This window comes from Echiichthys vipera, assembly GCF_963691815.1.
Source record: "Echiichthys vipera genome assembly, chromosome: 12".
Classification (NCBI taxonomy): domain Eukaryota; kingdom Metazoa; phylum Chordata; class Actinopteri; order Perciformes; family Trachinidae; genus Echiichthys; species Echiichthys vipera.
The window spans coordinates 22042817-22064436 of record NC_139837.1 but is presented as its reverse complement, the minus strand read 5'-3'; the positions used below and the strand labels follow the sequence as shown (position 1 = coordinate 22064436).

General features: G+C 42.1%; 1 protein-coding gene across 1 annotated transcript in view; it reads right to left on the bottom strand.

The window, feature by feature from the left end:
* Positions 1–20383, bottom strand: part of gfra4a (GDNF family receptor alpha 4a) — a gene marked incomplete at its 3' end in the record, with an annotated part of 147632 nt that extends 127249 nt beyond the window's left edge. The window contains exon 1 of the mRNA XM_083923935.1: positions 20304–20383. Coding sequence (XP_083780061.1) covers positions 20304–20361 — 58 coding nt within the window. The 5' untranslated portion in view covers positions 20362–20383. The remainder of the gene's footprint in view (positions 1–20303) is intronic.
* Positions 20384–21620: the final 1237 nt, after the last annotated feature.

Genomic DNA, 21620 nt, shown 5'->3' with positions numbered 1-21620 from the left:
TACACGGATACAATCGATCGCTCCAACCACAATTTTTATATATTTATATATTTTATTTATATATTTTTTTTACAGATTTTGCTGTGATGCACCGCAAATACACAGGCTGAAATTTGCGTACACGATCTCAGGCCTGACGTGAGATTTGATCGTAGCTCCCGCTCACGTCCAAATTGATAAATGCCGACGTTTGCCAGGAAATGGTCGTACGCACGTTTTTCTGCCGTCAATCGTTTGATAAATGAGGCCTACTCTGGTGCAATAAAGTATACATTTTAATTTTAAACAGACTGAACTGGAATTTTACACAGTTCTTTGTAGTTTTTACCTGTTGGGGAGCTGCATAGGTGTAAAGGGACAGAAAAAAATAGACTAGCTGCAACTGGGATGAGCAGCGTGATGCCCATGGGGTTCCTCGTTGCGTCTATGGTCAGTGTAGCAGCTTCAGTTGGATGTAACACATTGTCATCAGTCGCATCTGTGCCCATGTATTTCAGCTGTTATACACATTGTACAATGCCAGAAACAAGGATGTATGTGCATGTAAAAAATTGTCATAAATTGGGAAAAAATACGGGAGAATTGTGACCCCGGGACAGGACCGTGAGAGAGCAATGAAAAGCAGGAGGGTTAGCAAGTAAGGATGAGTCAGGTTGAGAAAAGGTGGATGCAAGTTAAAGAAAAATAATTCCTGCAATGGTTTACAGTATACCAGTGTGTGGGGTAATTTTTCTCCCCGTGCTTTGATTAAGGGTACCTTGACAGCCCCTAGGGAAGGTAGAGAGTTGCTATCTCAAGCTCCACTTGCAGGGCTGCCCATGGAGTCAAACCTGTAAACCTGCTTCTGTAGTCCGTCAGCAGATGCACTATACGCATGGATCCCAGTTTCTTCTTTCCCCTTGAAAGCCTATATATAGAGGATATAATGGGAAGTGAAAAATACTATGCAGAATGACAAAGAGCTCCAATTAAGGTCTTTACATTCTGTTAAATGGAACTGAGTGGGAAATCAATTCTGTGAAATTTGCACTTATTTCTAACTATCCTGCTCACTGCTAAGAATACATGTGAGAGCTAGGCAGTGGGGAGATGCCTTTTAAAGTGTCAGAGAGGCTTTGTCGTAGCGGGATCAGGCCTAGCAAGGTTTAAACTGAGCAGCTGTGCTGTGGGGAATGAAGAAAGACGTAAAAGATCAAATGGTGCTGCGATAAATATGAGGCAAGGTGAAGATTAGCACCCAGAGGCACTATTTCCATTGTGTTTGATGATGCTGACAGACATAATAGAGTTCTACAAATGTTTAAAAAGCCTCAGCGGGACCACAGATACGCTATGAACAAAACAATAATGGCGAGGGAAAAAGAAATGGGGTCGGGGGTGATAACTACTCACCAAAATATTCCGCAGGGAGCAAAATGTTTGAAAAAGTGCTGTGGGAAAGCATTAGAGTGTTAGTGCTGTCCACCAGGGAGAGAAAACAGACAACGGATCACTCCCCTAATCTGAGACTTCCTGCTGCCTCAGCTCAGATCTATTCTGTTCTCCAAGAACCTTCTTCCTCCCAGATCACCGCACACAGGAAAAAAAAAGTATGAAGTGAGGAGGTGAGAAGGTGAGGATGCGGTCCCTCCCTCCCTCAGAACTGAAATCTCACCTTGAAAAGACAACGGCCTCCTTGATCAATCTTTCATCGCTGTCTCCCGGCAGCCGGCCTCTCACCCCACGCTCACCCTCCTCCACTCCGACTCCATCGCTCTTTGGCATTATAGACCTGGAGAAATGCCTGCTATACTGAATCACTCAGATGCTGTGTTTACAGACCCACCTGCCATTTCACTATCTGCCGCTCTCTATAATAGCATAGCAACAGATATCTGACTGCTGCTGCTGCTGCTGCTGCAGAGAAAACCATAAGAACAAACAGTGAGTGGCGTACATACAATGCACAGCCTTCTGTGTGTATATATTTATACATACGGCAGAGTCTAAAAACAAAGCTCATAAAGTATTCAGTTACTGCGAGTCAGAGAGTGGTTAAGTGGTGCTGACAGCTTCTTTAATAGGATCTGCTGTTGGAGGAAGTTAATTAATCTTGTCTACTTTCTCTCATCTCTCCCTTTCTTCATCTCCCAGTTGTTCTGTCTCTTTTTCACCTTTTAATCCCTCTCACAGTCAACTCTCTCATTTTATCCCTTCTTCTCCCATGCTGAACTCTCGCTGCGTGTGTCCCCTCTTCTGACTTTCCGTATTTCACACAGACAAGAGGATTAAGAACGAGGGCCAGCAGGGTCATTTTTCAAGGGGCCCCGAGAGTAGAAACACAACACGGCGCCATTTACACATCCTTAAACCTTTTTTTCATAAGCTTTTGTGCATTCTTTACAGTGACTAGAATTTTTACAGCAGCTATTTTTAAACCAGGTGTTGGAGAGGACGTGCTTCCCCTTTGCAAGAGCTTTGGGAGACGAAGGACTAAACACAGGACGCTTCGGTCGTGTTCCCAAACATTACTTGCTGTTAATGAAAGTCACTGAGCAAAGAGAGCAAACTGTTCCAGCTACAGGTAACATCTATTTGTGCAGTGGGCAGAGGAAACTAAATTACACCCATGGTTTGTTGTAAAGAAACATCCAGATCGATGTATCAAAGAGAAAAACAAATAAGTTCAAAAGAGAAGCTCATGGATAAAAATATCTTTGAGGAATAAATGTTTTTCCTCATTTTCAAAGGTTCATTAAATATCAAGTCACATGTGCAAAGCATAATTAACATGAACTGGCCTTACACTTGTATCAAATGGGAACTCTCTATTAGTACCTAATGGTGTTGATATTGAAAAGATTTCCCAGCAGGTCAGATACATCTCCATCTCCTCGGGTGAATTGTTTTTTCAGTGTTTTGTCTGGTAAACATCACCAACAAAACTGATTCCATGAGGGGTAATTACAGCAAGCTCTGGAAAAAAATCAGCATAGCCGGCAGTGAAATGTACTGATTTAACAAACCAGGATATTAAAGCCAACAGACCTGGATGCAATAAAGTAGTGCTAGAGGACAGTGGGAGATTACGGGGCTGAGAAACTGTCCCAGGTCATTGCTTTTAGTGAGCAACGTGGACACAGGCCATTACTTTGGGGTCATTACACAAAATGATTCAGATACAATTCAATATTGTCAATTAAAGAGACCGAGCATCCCTCTGCGTGTGGAAGTCGGCTTTTAAAATTCCAAATTAGACTCTGAGTGAATGTTTTTGATTTGTTGATCAATTTTATTCTGACAACGGCGTCAGTAATGACTGTATCCACGGTGTGAGGGAGATGTTAGGATTTCAGCCACTCGTCGGACAGCTGTGTAAAGCCCTGCTTCGCTAATACCCCTCCACCTTTGCACAGGTTTATGGCCACGGATCAGCAGGCTCAGTAACAAGGCTGACAGAGGCTTCTAACAAGTCAGGAGACAGGCAAACAGATGAACCTGGCAGCTCCTGTCTCCGAAGAGAGCAGCAATGGAGGGAAGGTTAAGGATAAATGAGAATCATCCAGTCAAGCGGGGCTGAACATGCTAGCCCATCCCAGTGGGCTAATGACTGAGTTGGGGATCAGTGTGACATGACTGTAGTCAGAGGATTTAGCAGGCAGTGAGAAATTTCAGCCCTCCTCCTCGGGACAGGTGGCAGGGCAATGGGAAGCGCAGAGGAACGCTGAGCCGGATCACAGGCTCGACTGCTTGTCAGACAGGAAATCATTCCTTCATGGATGTCTACCTGTACATGCAAAAACACACATGGACACCATAACAGTGCCCAAATAAAGTGGAACTACATCAGACAAAACAGGACATCACTGCTATCACTGACATTTAAAAGATTCAGAGTCGATTAAAGCGTTTTCATTTGCTGTTTGAAACACCCAGCGTCAAGCAGCTGTTTCCTGCAGTCTGTCAAAATTAGTTCCTCCCATTTGATGCTGGGCCAAAAAAATAACATAACTTCCGTTCATGTGGACTGTTCATCACTAAACCATTTCACGTATAAACTGGGTAGTTAACGTGAGCAGAGGCAGCCATCCATGGTGCCACATACAGAAGCTCAAATGGAGGAGGTTCAAATTTGTACAGGGATTTTTGTTGCGTGTCATTCTACCGTCCTGTCCAATAAAAATTTGGTGCCCCAAAAAATTATAGACAATTTAAGAAATTCTTAGTCAACTAACTTATTGTTTAATTTTTTCGACTAATCTATTAATTGATTTAAACATGAGATCATGCAAAACCCCCTCTTTAAATCTTGTGCTTACCAAAGATTTGCTCAAATGTTAATTGAAGTAAGTCATTCAGCATAAAAAAAAAAATATATATATATATATATAATCGACTAGCTCGACCAAGGCCAAAAAGACCAGTTAGGGGACAGCCTTAGGAAATACTTTAGGTATCCAGTATTTCACAAAACAGCAAAGACTTTTCATATGTGTTTGGCAGTTACAGTAATGCTGCCACCAAGGATTAGTTTTCTATTGATTAATCTGTTGATAATTTTTCAAATAAGTCAATTAATCTAAATGATTCAAATTGATCCAAACAATTAAATTGACCTAACCGATAAATTGTTTAGTGTAGTAAAAATATTTGTTATAATGAAAAAAAGATGCATCAACAAAATACTGTATATCTGCATATTCATCTGCACATTATCAACAGAAACTCTGGAATCCATTGAGGAACTGTAATAGACAAACAGACCACACCATAATTACATAGTCTTCTGCCAGACAATGAGCAAATGTTGCACGCTCTCTATTTAGAATAAGACAACACACACGGCATGGTGCATATCACAATGATTGAAAAATAGCCCCTTATCACTAGATGCAAAACTGCAAATAGCAGGAGGGTTGGTTTATCATTTAGCTCATCAAGAGGATCAGCGGAGAAGTGCTACAGTCAAAAGGGTATGTTCTCATATTTTCATATGCTTCCTTCAATCCGCAAGTGTAAAAGTCTTCCAGGGAGGCAGGGAAGGTTATAAATATCCTCAGCACAGTCATTTTGATTAGCCCCCATCCTTTTTTTGTGCAAGTGTTTGCATAATTCACAGTTTAAGTGCTAGGTTTACAAATCCATAACGGAAGAAACTTATTCACCATTATTGCTGTACGTGAATAAGTAAGAATAAAAATGGGACCGGAGGGGTGATGGTGCCCACAGATGCCAAGGATCTCATTCATTCTGGTTGTCCCGACAAGCCGCGCTACACCCTCAATAAAACCTTTGCTGTGCCTCATCATCTATCATGGCTCTGGCCCTGGCAGATTCCTGGCTCACTGTCTAACGCCAGCGTCTTCATCTTATAATGCATTTTAACCCCCCTCCACTTAGGAGTGTACTACAACACCGCTCCCAGAGCACTGGTACACTGTGAGAACCCTTAAATGATATTGATGTTTGCTGAAACCTCATGAACCCCATGAAGGCAGGGGTACACTGAGGAGTATTCTTCTGTAGCTCCATGGCTTTAATCCAATATAGTGGTTATCAAGATCGGATGGCGTCTTGTTCCACGGTGTGGACATGTAACTCTGGGTTTGTTCAGGTTGCTGATCAGACAAGAGGTCATGGCAGCTGACAGTGGAGGAGGGGTTTTCACTTTATCTGCCGCACTGTAGGATGTGACAAGGCCATTTAAGTTCTACTTTACTTCTTCTCTTTTCTTTTTGGGCGACCGTGTCCATTACCTTACTCAGATACCATCGAGTAGTAACTGAGTAAGTCAAGAGGCTCTTACCTCAGAGGCAATCTACACCTAATCCTTCATCTCCTTGACAGTGGTACTATTAAGGAGCAGCAAAAGCCTCCAAAAAGTGCCCGAGCTTTGATAGTGTTTGCCCCAAAGGATGGGGAATAGATGATGTGGTGGATTATCAAATAATTGGAATCTGTGAAAGGTCACCGGTGCGATGGTGAGTGACCTTAGATCAATGGCAGTGGTTTGGGTCATGCTTCAGCAAGGAGGCCTGAGGCCATGGGGGGTGGGGGGGTTTGAGCATCCAGGATCAAACGGAAGAGGGTAGGGCGAAGGACAGAGTTAAAAGCAGCAAATTAAACCTAAAAATGAGACGTGCCGTGACCGAGGAGACGAAGGCGAGCCAGCAGTCATCTGGAATAGACTTCCAATATTTTCCCTCACTCTTTCTTTGGTTTTCTTCCTCTCCTCTCTTCTAACTCTCAGTCCCCCCCCCCCCCCCCCCCCCCCCCCCCCCCCTTGCTCTGTCGTTTGATCTTGCCTTGGCCCAAAGTCACGAGCAGACGGGTTTTATATCTTATATTCACTGTTCCACATGAGAGAGCGTGTCTGGGAAAAAAAAAAAAAAACTCTCCTCAAAATAAATGAGGCTCTCTGAAAGCAAACTCAGACGATGACGGGAGCTGTGCCTACACTGGCCATCACAGCAGGCATCAGTAATTCGATTTGAAGAAAATATCTAAGTGTGTATGTGTGCATTTGTGGTTTGAGGGAGGCGATGGTGTGTAACTGCAGTCTATCTTTCTCGTACTTCTGTTCCAAAGGCCCAATCGGATTAAGACAGGTGAGGGAGTTTACTGTCCTCCTCCACACCAGAATTTGCTTTTGTTGCTTTTCACTTTTACAATGTCCAAGTCGCTTACAGGTATTACTACAAATATATATGTGAGGGACTGGCCAAATACCAAAATGATCTGAAATGGATAACACCAGGGGAAAACATTTTCAATTTTCAAAGACATGTAAATCTCTTTAGCAGTGGATGCAAGTGTTAATTGGCTGGAGAAGCTGCTACAGTACAAAGGGATGGATGAGTGTTATCAATATTTCTGAGAAACCCTTCGAGCGATTAACGCTGTGCGGTTGCACAGGGCCAGTTTCTAAATGAACTGACTGTCTCTCTCAACGAGCATATAGAGGAAAATCAATATCTTTGTTAACTGTCTATTGTTCCAAATAAGAGGCACCAAAAGGGTTGTCCTCAATATATTGCCACTGTGATCATCTTTACAACACAGTCTTTGACTGTGATTGACTGGCACACAACATACACCCATTACCTAATTGGAATTTACTCATAGGAAGACAAAGAGAGGCAGCTCTCTTTGTCACTGACAGGATGCCGTGAGGCCTGGGGAAATTGAATTCACATCGAGAGGGATTTAATTAGACCACTTTGTACCTTTCATTGCTGCTGAATCCTATTTACATTCATTCCTGTGTTACTAAGCTCCCTTACCTTAGTTTTATTGGCTCCACTAATCTTCAGGTCTGTCCTTTTTTTTTTTTTTAAATGAGCATACAATATGTTCAGAGCAATGAGATCAGGGTTTCATCTATTTAATTGCTTGGTTTCGGAGGAGAGTTCTAACTGCATGCATTATACAGAAAGCAGCAGGCTGGTTGACCTCACAATTAACACAAAAAGCAATACAAGAGTCACAAGTTCAAATCCTACGACTTGTGATTTGCCCATCCCTGTAAGAGACATGAGAGAGATGCTGCAATACAAATATGTGATCCCACTGGCGAAATGTACCAGATGAAAGAAGAAAGCAATGCAACTCATTTCTTATTATATTGTGTGTAGCATGTCAATCAAGACCCTCTCGAATCTCCTTTGAAATAAATCTTCTTTTTTAAACTGTATTTAGATGTGCTGGAACAAAAAGACCTTGAAGGCAGGATTTATCAGCTTAGCTAAAGGGAGATGATCCACTGAGCGGAGATAGGAAGGGGTTGCCCTGTCTTATTCTGAGCTTAACTGGAGACCCGCAAAAAGCTGCGTATGATCGTCACATGGAATCCACCCCCAGGCCCGTAGGACATAAATGTAATGTTAACACTAATTTAACTCTTACCCAACTCCCTCACTGCTAAAGTCTATGTCAGGTTTCTCTATAACTGCAGCATACTCCCCCATTTAAAGCTCAAATGTTCTACTTTTAGGCTTGTGACTGGAAGTTTGTCGGTAGTCCCGCCCTCCTGCCACTCATCTGATGGAGTTACTGTCACTGCACCTGTCACTCATCCTAATGACTCAACTCATATTTTTGTGGTCTGAATGCTAAAGAGGCATTAAATCAGTAAAGAGCAATACATCTTTAGTTTAGCTTTAAGCTTTCAATCAATATTTGTGTATTTACAATGAGTCAAAGTGTAACGTGAAACGGGTTGACAAATTATCACCCCTCAGCTCTTGGGTCTACTTTCACAGAGAAAAGGCTTTGATAAAGCTACTGTACGCGTGATTATTTTTCTCTCATATATTTCATGGATGTTGCTAAGTAGTCGCTTACTGTAGGAAGACAACAACCGCTATCTTAACCCTGCCAACATAGCCGTGACAAGGCAACTTTTTCTCCCTTCAGTGGATACACAGATGTGTGCAGTGATTTACAGAACAGTATTGGTTGTGAAAACTTGTGTCCATGGTGAAGACACCAGGCAGAGAAATTCCGATGAGGTTGTTCCCATAAAAATTTAAATGGATAGGAAGGACATCGAGCTGTTTAGCGTGATAATTTGACTGGTACAAAAAATGGCGACTGTTGTTAGTTGACAACACGTCAGTGTGGCCGTAGAAAGCGCCTCTGCTCATTTTCTGTAATCGATGCAGCATGTAAGTCAGCAGCCAACTCGTGTACAGCTGGCTGACCACTATGCCCCCACACTACGCACACAAGACACAGGGAACAAGCTGAACAAAGTTGCCACTCATCTGGGGATATCAATTTGCTCTCATATGTGCTGATATAACATACGTAACGTAACATGACATAAGAGTGTGTGGTTAAGCATGAAGTTGTTAAATGCGACTCATTTAGCTGTTTGCTCTCCTAACTGCCCTTCTCCACTGTTTCCATTACTGCAAAACCTCACCTTCACAATCTGCCGCAAGTCAGTTAGTTAGCTCTGCTGCGTTGATTTGAATGGGAATGACCTTTCTAGGCTAAAAGTCCTCAACGCAGCGGCCCCAGGTTTGACTCCGACCTGCAACCCTTTTCTGCATGTCATACCAGCTCCCCCCCTTTCCTGTCACCATTCATACATCTTTAAAATTAAAGCCATGAAAAAGGCCAAAAAATAACTTAAAGAAAATTTTACTATGATCGAAAACGGAATATTAACAAATTAACATTTAAAGGTTGCTTTTTGCAATGTGAGCAACAAAATTTTAACAGTGCTAATTGGATTTTTCTGCCATAACTTGGGAATCCTTGGAGCCATAGTTGACCTCTTCATGTGTATATCTAGTCATTACGTTTCTCATTATTCGGTGGATGTTTCAGCCACTCCAACTATGAGTCATCTAATGATGTTTATTTAGGGAGGAACAGGACTTTTATATCTGGAACCATGGTTCCCCTGAAATAAGTCCATATGTTTTTAAATGTCCCAAACATCAATGAAAGGTTAATTTCATCAGAATGGTGTGATTTTGTGGAGTAAACACAAGGTCCCAGAAAAATACTAACTGATATTGTATAACATATGGTACTTGTTTATTAGATTTTTAATGCAAAAACATTGCATACTGTAGCTTAGTAGATAAATCAGACTGTGTGATAAATATTCTGGGAAATGAGACAAAACACAAACTACCCAATCATGACTGCCAATAAACAGTTTAAAAAAAATCTTGGATCTTTCTGAAATCTTGAACATTTTCCAATTTTAATGTTTGCATGTTTTTCCCATCTGAATGGGTGTTGACGTGGAACATGTAAGACTCAAAAGATATAATCAGCTAAGTGGCACACGGTGGGCTGGAAACCATGTAAGAGTGTTGAGCCGCAAACTCTTTCATTAGCCCTCATAAATGTTATCTGGCACATATCTGAGACAGGCTACGTGGATCGCCTGCTGTGATTTGGCCCGCTCTACACATCCCCATCATCCTCCACCTCCCGTTGGCTTAGTCAGTTGACAGCCTGGCACTAAACCTGAATCCTGAGTCCTGATTTCACACTCTTCCTCAGTTCCTATCTCAAAAAGGCTGAGCGGAACGCCATAGCAGAAGCTGCAGCTCTGATTAGAAACCAGTTAGCTCCCCAGATCCCGGACCCTGGCAGAAGAGGCTGCAGGATGTGATCTAGATTGGGCTCCTGCTCCGGACAGGGATTTGTTCTCATTTGCTGAAAGCTTTAAGGGAAAAGTAAGCCAGCAAGTGGAGGAACTACTCCTTTAATGTGACCTAACCTAAATGTGAGCTGTGGCAGGCAGAGATGGATAACCCATAGCCCCAGTTTGAGTCACTTATGTAATTAACTTTTTATATCTTTGGCTTTTGCATCAATACTTTTGAGTCAATAAAAAAAAGAACAGAAACTCTGAGAAAAGCAGCAGTTGTTTACAAAAATAAGCATTTATTGAACCAATTCATAATCCTCAAAGACAATCCTGCTGCTACAATAATAATATGTCTGGCATACAGTAAAACACATTGTTTAAAACCTTTTTTAGAAGGTTGTTCTGACTCTAAACAAAATTGGCTTTCTTGCCACTTCTAAGAAAGCAGTCTCTTTTGGACCCTTATTCTATTAGACATTTGTGTGAAATGTTGTGATAAATAGCTTAGGAGTTTTTGAGCTATGGACAAAAATGTATTTTGTGAGGTTACACTAACCTTAACCTTTGTCGTACAAAGCTAACCAGTTCATCCTTGAGTCCAAGTGGACGTTAGTACCACATTTGAAGAATTTCCCTCCAGTGGTTCCTAAGTTATTGCGTCAACAAGACCAGTGTTGGGAGGGTTTCTTTTAAAATGTATTCCCCTACAAATTGCTGATTACATAACCTAAAATTTAATCTGTAATGTATCCCTTGGATTAGTATAGTAATGTATTCTGAATACTTTTGGATTACTTTAAGCTTACTTCAAAATCGTCTAGTTGAACGTGTTTATCTGGGGCGCTGACTACACATTACAGAACAATCTTATTCCTGTTGTTCCCTTCAGAGAAAAAGTTATGCAAATACACAAAACCCAAATGTGGTACATTTTGTCCTGCTACTGTTCATCATGGGTGTGAGGGGGACATCCTCAACAATAAACATAAAAGAGAAAACTCTTCTTCCCAACAGAGATAAAACACAGCTACGTATCTGTCTGTTTTGCTCTTTCTGATATTTGGCATCCTGCAATCACAAACACATTAGAGGTGACTAACCAGCAGCTACTACTCATTACATTTAAACTCATAACATTTAACATCTTCAACTCTTTCTATTTATCTATATCTATCTATCTATCCCTCCCTCCATCCATCCATCCATCTATCTATCCATCCAAGAGTGTTACAACCGTCCCTGGACCTTCAGCTATGTTTTGACCTCATGTGGCCTAGCTTAACTGCTACTTTAGCAGATGTTAGACATTTTTATTTCTAGCTTACACAAAAGTGATTCTAAAAATAAGTTTCAAGTTTATGATATTTAATATCAGGACAGTATCCAAAAATGATACTGATAAAAAAGTTCATTTTTAATGTCAGAAACACACTTTTTGTTGATAACCTACTGTGTGAGATCCTGATGTGGCTCCTTTTTTAGAGCAAGATTTCTACATGATACATCTTCAGAATGATTCACAGTAGCTTGTTTCTAATTGGAGCAATCTAAGGTGTTTAAACCGTCCCCTGTTACAACTGTACCTGGCTTCCCCTACTACGAAATGTATTTTTCAAAGGTGGCAGTATTGTATTGCACATTGATACAATCATATCCTCCACAGTAGATGTGAGATGTGGCCTGAAAATCATCGGTAAGATGTTTGTGAATGTGACAAGAGAGGCTGAGCACAGCTGCTGCTGTTAGAGAAACACAACAGGGAAACTACAGTAGGGGTAACACCGGTTCACACCAATGATAGCACCGGGGCAGCTGCAGCGTCAGAGGCTGATGTCGGGTTCGGTGTTCTACTCATTGGAGTAGATCTGCTCCTGTTCGTAGCAGTTAAGACGGCGGTGTGTTTTCTTACTCTGTCGGCATGAGACCCCTCACACACACACGCACGCACGCACGCACGCACGCACACACACACACACACACACACACAAACATACACACACACACACACACACACACACACACACATATACAGGTGGCTCGCTTTCGCGGTGCCACCTGTATGGTGCAGTAATGTAATCTTAACGTAGTAACGTAATCTTTTTTAAGAAAGTAACTGTATTCTGAATACACCAATTAAAACTGTAACTATAACTGAATACAGTTACTCGTATTTTGTATTTTAAATATGTAACGCTGTTACAAGTAATCCGTTACTCCCAAACCCTGAACAAGACTGAGGCACGGAGAGATGGACAAAGCAAAATGCCTCCGGCGACAGCTGTCACTGGCGTGGAGGCATAAAAACTATCATTACAGGAGGCTCAGACTGAGGCTCAGGCAGGCCTGTGACATTTAAATGGCTGGAACGTGAGTATGTGTGATTAACGAATGGAACCCTGTGAATGAACGCCTTGTGCTTATCATTATATATTTATCATATTTTTATGTCTGCTTCATCTATGCAAGATGAGAATATGATTGTCAACTCCTCTCTCAATAAAATGGTGGCGTAATAAGAGCTTTTATGTTACAGAATCGGTCTAGAAAATGGTTTCCACCCAATGCAATGAGACACCGAAAGTTCCTTATACTTGAATACATGCTGACACACTTAGAGGTTTTAAGTACTGTGAGCACTTGATGAAGGGGCCTTGAATGCTTGCTAGCTTGTTTCATTACCACTTGTCATTCTCTCTGCCAAGCCAACTCTATGCTACCTATTCGCCCCACTCACAAAACTTTTTCTTCTGATTAATTGCAGCCTTTTAGGCTTTCTCACAATCAGCCTGGACCATTTTGCAGCCTTTTCATCACAAAGTTTAAAGTCTGGCTATGGAATACAGTGTCAGTAAATGCCATATCCTTTTAGAAAGGCAAGGGCAGAGTAATTGTCTCTGTGGCATAATCATCCCTCAACAAAAGCCAGTGGAAATGACAGGGTTTTAACATAATAAGGAGTGCTGTCATTTTGGTTTCACCCTACAAAATCCTCCCTACTAGCATCACTGCTGCAGTTTGAGTATGTTTATCTCCATCTTAGGACCTCCATTTAGCTCTTTTCTCCACCGTCTGTAATTGCTTCCATCTGCTTTTTGTACATACAGTATTACTCGTCCTAGCAGAGATCACAGCGCAGTGAGAAAACCAGTACGACAGCAGAGAACAACCGGCAATAAATGTCAACTAGTCACCAATGAAACACACCCACAGCATTCTGACTTTATGTTTAAATTCTTTTCTTGAGTCATAATGATAGATGTAAAAAGGTAGAGCAGCATTGTTCCTAAAACACTTTAGCCAAAGCATTATCTCAGTGAGGAGACAGTTGACGAATTACATCAGTAAATCAATCACATAAGATGGATTGAGTGTCGAAACTGAAATTTTAAAATGTGAAGATCTTGGGTGGAGATTGGGGCGAGCCATCTCTACCATCTCTACTTTTGGGATGTGGAGCATCAGATGTTCCGCATAAACAACAAACAAAAAAGACATTTACAAAAATTAGAGGAGCGGCACAGTAAGTCGGAGGTTCCAAACTGAGCCGACATACCGTGAATCTAAAGAGCAACTCAAGTCTGGTGAGACGCTCCATAGAGGATACATATCTCCTCTCTGTTAGATGCCCAACGACAGCTCCAGCCTCATGGAAAAATAAATCCCCTCTGTCGCTGTCACACACGGCTTATTCACATTCACATCCTCCTTTTCCTGCTATGTTTGCTCCTGTAGTTCTCACACACTATCCTTTCCCTTCTCTCTGTCAGAGGAACTTAAAGGCACAGAGAACTATCTACTGTACTGTAAGAGAAACAAAGAAACAGTGCAATGCTGCAGCAGCTACCTGTATGGAACCGATGTGAATGAAGGGTGAGTATAAATTATACATGTGTCAGGGGGTGGTGGCGAGGAGGTGGGCTTGTCAGAATAAATGCATAAAGTGCATGCTTTCAAAAACCCATAATATTAACTGTCACAATTCAAGGTTGGCAAACATGCAAGGAGGAAATTATTCATTCTCATACAAAGCATAGTGATGAGGCTAAATAACTGCTGAGAGCAACAGAAGGAGTTTGGTTTGGATGCACGGGAGGCCTTTCACTCTGTGTGAGTGTGTGTGTGGGGTTGTTAATTAGGAAGCGATTTGTGAGGAGAGAAAAATTCCTCTTATGATCTGTAGAGTGTCTGTCGCTGTCCTGCTGCACTGTGAAACTCAAATAAATATGATTATATCACCTACGCAAAACTGTGGACATTTGCTGCACTTAATTAATGCTCATTCAAATGACAGTAAAGAATAGCAGAGAACTATCAAAACCACCATTAAGACATGCACCTAAGTTGATCCAACGTTTTCTCTCCTGATACTGATTCAAATAGTGATGTAACATTCACGACAAAACAGTTCTTTTGAATGGCTCTTTGGTATAGATGAAGGGAACTGAGACATACTTGAGAGCCATTCTTTGTATGGTTAATTTCATATCTGGTCTAAAGCCACAGTGCTGGGTTCATGCTTGCACGAGCGATTTGCAACATTTCCGCTTGCTCTTGTGGCGGTGACAGTGAAAACAGCAGAAGTCTGCAGCAAAGACAGCTATTACACTGAAAACACATCAAACACACTATTACTGACTCTTTTACCCAACATGCATGACAGGTGCATGTGCATAATGCCTGATGGATATTTGAAGATAAATAGTAACACCCACCTCTTTAAAAAGGTATCCAAAAAAGAACACTAAGCTGCTCTTTTGAACGGCTTTCGGAAAGGACCGGCACCACGAGATCCAGCCCCCATCAAAGAGCCAAAATTCCCATCACTAATAGCAATAGGGTATCTGCTAATAGCAAGTAAAAATACCAGTGCCAACTCATCGGACACATGCAAGCAGGGATTGCTGTGACTCCAAAAACCGAGTTTGAGGCCCAAATGTTAGTAGCACTCAGTAAAGAGTGTTACTGATAGTGACAACGCTGAATTGTATTATGACACTGACTATGAAACTGTATTTAATATGAATCAGTCACAGGCAATACCCTAACCACTTAAAAGGTCAATATTGGCACAATGATCAGGGTGAATCCCTCCCATCAACAGTGTTAGTCCCCCAGCAGAAGAATAAAGCTTTACTTCTTAAGTCCAGACCCACTATCTGGCACTGTTATTCAATAACCATACAGACAGAAATCCATCTCAGAGGTGGCAGACAAACCATTTTCTTTACACTGACAGAAGCCTGGATTCACCAGAATGCAGTTAAGCCACATATTAGACTAGGGACATTTTCCTCAGATGAAAATCCTTAATTGCTATTAATCATCCCAATGCTACAAAGTATAAGATGTCGAAAAGTTTATTCAAAATTGTTGGGTAAAAAGAAAGGTGAGGAAAATAAGGATGACCCAAGAGAGAAAACACTACTGTACATGAAAGACAAAACCCAGAATCCGGTCATAGCACAGTTAAAGGTATCTGAAGTAGGGGTGTAAAGCAAGTCCCGGTTTGGTTCATGCCCCGGTTTAGGATTCATGGTTCAATAAGGGTTTGAAAAAACAAATGCATGAGGAAAAAAATGTTCACTCATTTTGAACGGACAGTAGTGCAAGAGAAGACAAATCCCCTTGCTGGGGACTGAAGTAGCCTTTTGCCCCTCTGGCAACTTTGGAAAACTATTTTCATTATAAAAAATAAGGACCATGTAAAACACTTCTGTATTACACTGTATGAGCACTTTCCCAAAAGGCAGCAGGTCTCAATAGGCTATATAACCGAAAAGCATCTCATAAGCTATGAAATTGATAATACTGTATAAAAATGTTAAATAAAACTTGCACTGGGAGGAGTACAGGAGTGATTTCCTCGTCCAGGTGATCAGCACATCAGGTGATGTGTGTCGAATGTGCGTTAGCATGTGAGTTGTATTCCCATTCACAAACCCTACTGTGGAGTAACGCCTACGTACTATCTGTGTCTTACACACAACTCTCTCTGCGTTGCTGTTGTAGCTGACCAGGAACCTGCAGGTGGTCTTCCAGCTCTGCTTTTTCACTGGTGCTAGTCATAGTGTGACTGGTTTACACACCACTCAGCTTGTTGTGTTAAAGTCCCAGTTGCAACATTTGTTTGATCATATTCAATGAAGCCAACACTATGCTCCGATAGAACAACATAAATCATCAGGTTTTAGAAAATAAAAACGTGCCTCTACGCCTGTTGTTTGTTTTACAAAACTCCACAGCGGCTGTGTCATCATGTCCATTAAGCGCAGAGCTGTGTGAGTGCTGACTGTCAGCCACAGATCCCCCCGCTTGCGCATGTTACAATATCACAGGCACACACCTCCAGCTAGGCATACGCTAAATGACGTTAGCATTTGCTATTTATGAGTAAGTTAGCCAGCCTACCTACTCCATGCCGTTTATTGATTAGAGAAAACACAGGCGCGTTTGCAGGAATCTGGTGCATGCACACTGGCGAGCAAGGAGCAGAGCTCGTTGTTAGTGGGGAAGGGGCGTGAGAGTTTGAAATTTAAAATTTGAGTCAACTCAATCTGCCAGACTTGCCGACTGCAGCTTTGCTCTCAGGATCTGTTGCTAACGGCAAATGTCTTCAAGTTTCCAAGCGGAATTCATGCTTGTGAACTTTGGTTTGACATTACCTGCATCAATCTACATACATTGCTTGTAGCCATCTGTGTTTGGCTTTGTGCACCGAGCCATGACTGCAGTACCGTTACGGTTCAGCACAAAAAAACAAATGTTAAAACCCTACTCTGAAGATTTATATGGAAGGAGTACTTTAAAAATCTATTCAACTGGACTGGAAAGTTAATCAGTAAATAATTACCTAGTGAAGAATGGTAATCAGCAGTCAGCTTACTCTCAGTGCGATAGTCTCAACACTGTAATTACTTTGGGGTAACTATGCTCTGGAGTCCTCAAAATATGAATCAAAATGGCTCTTCAGTTCCACTGAGTGATTTGAAACACCTCCCTGACAATCAACAACCAAACCATGACTACCTACAGTATAAGTATATATATATATATATAATATACAGTATAATATGACTCATGCTGTTGTTTTTTTATTTTGAAGAAATAATCAAGATATTTGTATTACATTTGATTTTTCATTTGGTGAGCTCTCACTCGCTCTCATTCATGACTTGATTGTGGAAAAACTCATCAAATCCAGTATTTTTATAGTTAAAATGGAATGTCTCTCTCTTAACATGTCTTTTCAACAAGTAATAACTTCATTTTAGAATCTGCAATTTGATCCTGTTCTATTTCTCCCCTGCTAATATTTTGAAACAAATTACACATCATCATCTTTTTGCCAAAGCAGGCTGATATAAAATCAACAGTAGATGGCCTTTTCAGTGTGCTGAGCCTCTGTGTAGGTTGCGATACTGGCTCTCAAACCAGATGAATTTAATCTAAGCAGTACCAGTTCCTCTTTGGGAGGGCCCTGCAGTTTAATGCATCCTCAAATTGTTCACACCTTAGCTCCTTGACTGCTGCCCCTGTGACGAACCAATCAAAAATATGCATAGGACCCTCAAGTAGTCGCTTATGTTTATGATCATTACTTCTTGCCAACCAATTACCGCATATAACACTGTTCACAATCCTAAAACAGTACAAACCCTCCACCATGTTGCAAATGGCAAGGTAGGTTGTGTTCATTTGCTGCCTACCACTTACAGAAGAATAATATGCAGATAAACCTGGTCAACTAATTACAGTAATGATTGCAAAATGTTCATGCGGTGCGGGCAGATAATCACTGAAGCATCACAAGACTGAGCAGTAAATATGCTAATTTCATTCTGGAGTAAACAGAGGCTTGTTTTTTTTCCCTTTTCTTTTTTCATTGCATTCGTTTATCCTTGCAAGTTAACGAAATGCAAAAACACAGCACGCTAATCTTGAATACATCCACTTCATACACCTCGCTTCATCCGAGAGAGACATTCATTAGGCTGGACAGATATTATTGCAGCCCCGGACACCACAGGCATTTTTAAAGCCTTGTTTTGCCTGACAAGTTGTAGAGGAGCGTGTTTTTATTTGCAGCAGGAGCTTGGGGTCGAGAGTTACATGCAACACAAACACATTTCAACCTACAGTATATGTACTCTTTAACCTAAAGGTCCTCATAAGGTCAGTGGACTGCCAAGTGTTGGTCCTTAAATGTGTAGCTTAGCCCTTCTACACACGCAAACACGTGAAAGCCAGTGCTGCTCCTAAGCATGCTCAAGGACACTGTGGTAGAAGTTGCTAAAAGCTCACAGAAACACAAATCACAGAAAATACATGAAAAAAAAATTAAGCAACACACATTCGCAAATATTGACACTAAATGCCAAACATGAATGTACAATAAGAAACATTATTACATGAATTTACTTGTCATGCATGCAGGCCTGTGCCTTATTGTCACATCTACAGCTCAGACTTAGAAGCAAAAACCATACATCCCATTGGTATTGAACAATTTATCCCAAAGAATTACTCTGGTGCACTCAACTCTTGACATTTCTGACAGCACTTTAAGACCCATGTGCCCCTCACAGTTTGATTCCCCCGTGGATTCAAACCAACCACCTCCCTCTTCCTAATTCTAACCTTCAGGCTAAAGCTGCTTCCGTTCCTTTGATCCCCCCTTCCATCTCTCTGTGTCTGTCTCCCTGTGTGGCTGATGGACAGGATCATGAAGCCCTGGGTGAGAGACTGTCGTTTTGACACATCTCTTTGACAAGGTGAGAATATCTGCAGAAAAAAAGACTATAGGACAGACTGCCCCATCTATACTCCTCACATCCAGCTTTCACTTACCCACCCAGCTCATGTCTTGAGCGACAGCACAGCGCGGCGACACACGTTATACATATAATGTAAAATGTGAGGGAAGACAAGGAGACATAAAAGCACCACTTCCTTTGGGGCGAGTGTGCGAACAGATGTGCAGCAAGTGTGTGTTCAGTGTTCAAGGTGGTGAAACATACTGTCTAGAGCCCTAGAATTTCCAGTGTACTTCCAGCAAGCAAGGCTGCTATCAGTGTGCCTCGTGAGTGGCTGCAATCACAGCTGCAGCAAAAGGAAATGGAGTCTGAGATGTGAAGCTGTCATCATCAAGGCTATAAATCTCACAAATACAAATCCGTACTCCTGTTTCCAGCCCGCAATCGCTCTGCGGAAAGTTTTTTCTCCTCTCCATGGTGTGGGAATTTTGCAGAACAGGGTGCAGCAGAATCAGAAAAAGTCAAGAGTTTGTACCACAGATGCATTTTAAATGAGACCAGCAGAAAACAACAGCACTGACATTAGAAATGACTAGCACCAGCTGGCACAATGCGAAGGTACAGGTAACATGATTAATAGATTTGTGTAGAGAAAGAGCTGTGTGCGTGCGTGCGTGCGTGCGTGCGTGCGTGTGTGTGTTGGTGTGTGTTGGTGTGCATGCAGTGCCGAGGGTCATTGTTGCTCAGGAATTCAGTGTTCGATTTGATCCTGCACACTTCGGGCAGCTGTATGGCTCTCACTCACAGACACATGCACAATTGCGCCGCTCACACGGACCGACTCTGCGCTCCGCCCCCAGCATTCACATGAAGACAACAAAATACACCTGCAAAGGCAGGTGCACAAGCACGAACATCACACGCACGCGCAAAACTAACCACACACACACACACACACACACACACACACACACACACACACACACACACACACACTTGTCTGCATTGGGGTTTTCGCAGTCACAGTGGGACCAGCAGCAGCCTAGTTGGCAAAATCTTTTCGAGGCTCTCTTTGCTTCGTTTATCTTCTGTTAGGACAGACTGTGAATATACGGGTCTGAGGCTGAGAACACACATGCAGGCATCTCTAGAGGGGAGAATATGTGGCGAGTGCCGCCGCTTCATTACTGTCAGCCATCTAGTATCCTATCTCCGCTCTGTCCAGCACCCTGTAGTGCATCCGTTCACATCAACTCAAATGACAGGAACGTACATCTCTCGCCGTGCAACTTTGGCAAAAAACACACAAACAAGCGAATAACGACTCGTTAAAGAACACTTGGAGATCAGACAGCGGGTCTGATGTGAGCTGCGGTGACCACCCGCGGAATAGCGCATTCATTTTGCACAAGTTCGACTATACTGAATTACATTCCAAGTATTGTTGAACTTACCAATAAGAGCCAGCTGTAAGAGGTACAGTCCGAGGAAGTCCATTATGGAGTGCGACATTAATTCAAATGGATGCAATCCCTGGCGAGTGATGATGTGCGAGAATAAAAGCCCTCTGTTTGTTGAAACTGGCACCGAAATTAAGACCGAAAGAATCGCAGTTATTTCTCAAGTGGTGACTGGCCACTTAGGCTGACGCCGGAATCCACAGCATAGCATGAAAAAAGAGGAGCGGAGCAGAGCATCCTTTTTAACAGTCAAACTTTTGTTATGGAGGAAAAATGGGTTACAGCTGTGCCAAATCAAGCCAGTGCTTCCGAATCAATGCAACACCGATGGGTGGAGAAAAAAGCAGTTTGCTCCTTAGATTGAATAAATCTTCTGCGTATTGAACATCCCTGGTCGTTTCATCTGTCCGTCCTGAGCGGCTGCTTCCTCTCCTCTTCGCCTCTACCTGCGCACCGTCTGGAAACTGCGGATGAATCACAGGGGCGCGTTGCTTTGCGCACTCCGACCTGCGAGTCACAGGGACCCTGTAATCCTCTGCTCCCAGGCGGGTCCGGCCGGAGATGCCCAGCCCAGCTCGTTTAAAAATCCAATCTTGGCCAAAGTTGAAATAGGACAAGTTGAATCGATAGCCTATTTCATACTGCCATAAAATGGAAACAATAAACCTGCGTAAAATGGTGCATAGTCTGTATGGGTGGGTAGACTGTATCCACACTCCTCTGAAAGTAGGTTATTCCCCCCCAAAAAAGAGAAACTACCACAGTCTGCTAGATGAAAAATCATTGATTTGGAGGAAGTTGAGAAAATATTTTAGGGGCCCTACAGCGGCAGCAGTAGCAGCACAGGAGGAGCAGGCAGTGAAAACAGGCTGACTCACAGTGTCTGTGCCTCTTAATGGTGAAAATGAAGAGACCATCTTGCAGCCAGCATGGTCTGTTTGAGGCTACCTGCTGTCTAATGTGCTCATGCTGCTCTCCTTTCACAAGAACAGAACAAAGAATCATCTATTTTGATCTGAGCTTTGGGGACAGCGGATTGACGTTCAAGATGAGCTGTACTGTTATTATTTTGAGACATACTGTAGCCTAATTTTATCTATACCAAATGTGTTTGCCATACACCCAGAATAATTGGACTAGGCTTGTAGAAGCAGCACTCCATAAATCATGGAGAATATTTAAAATCTTCATACTGACAGCTGCATGGTGCATCTCTTTATTTCAGTCAAAGCCTGAATTATTTCAAGCCGTTAAACTCACACTCGGGATAAGAAATTAATGTTTGAGCAGTTTCTCTGTTGGGAGTTGTTT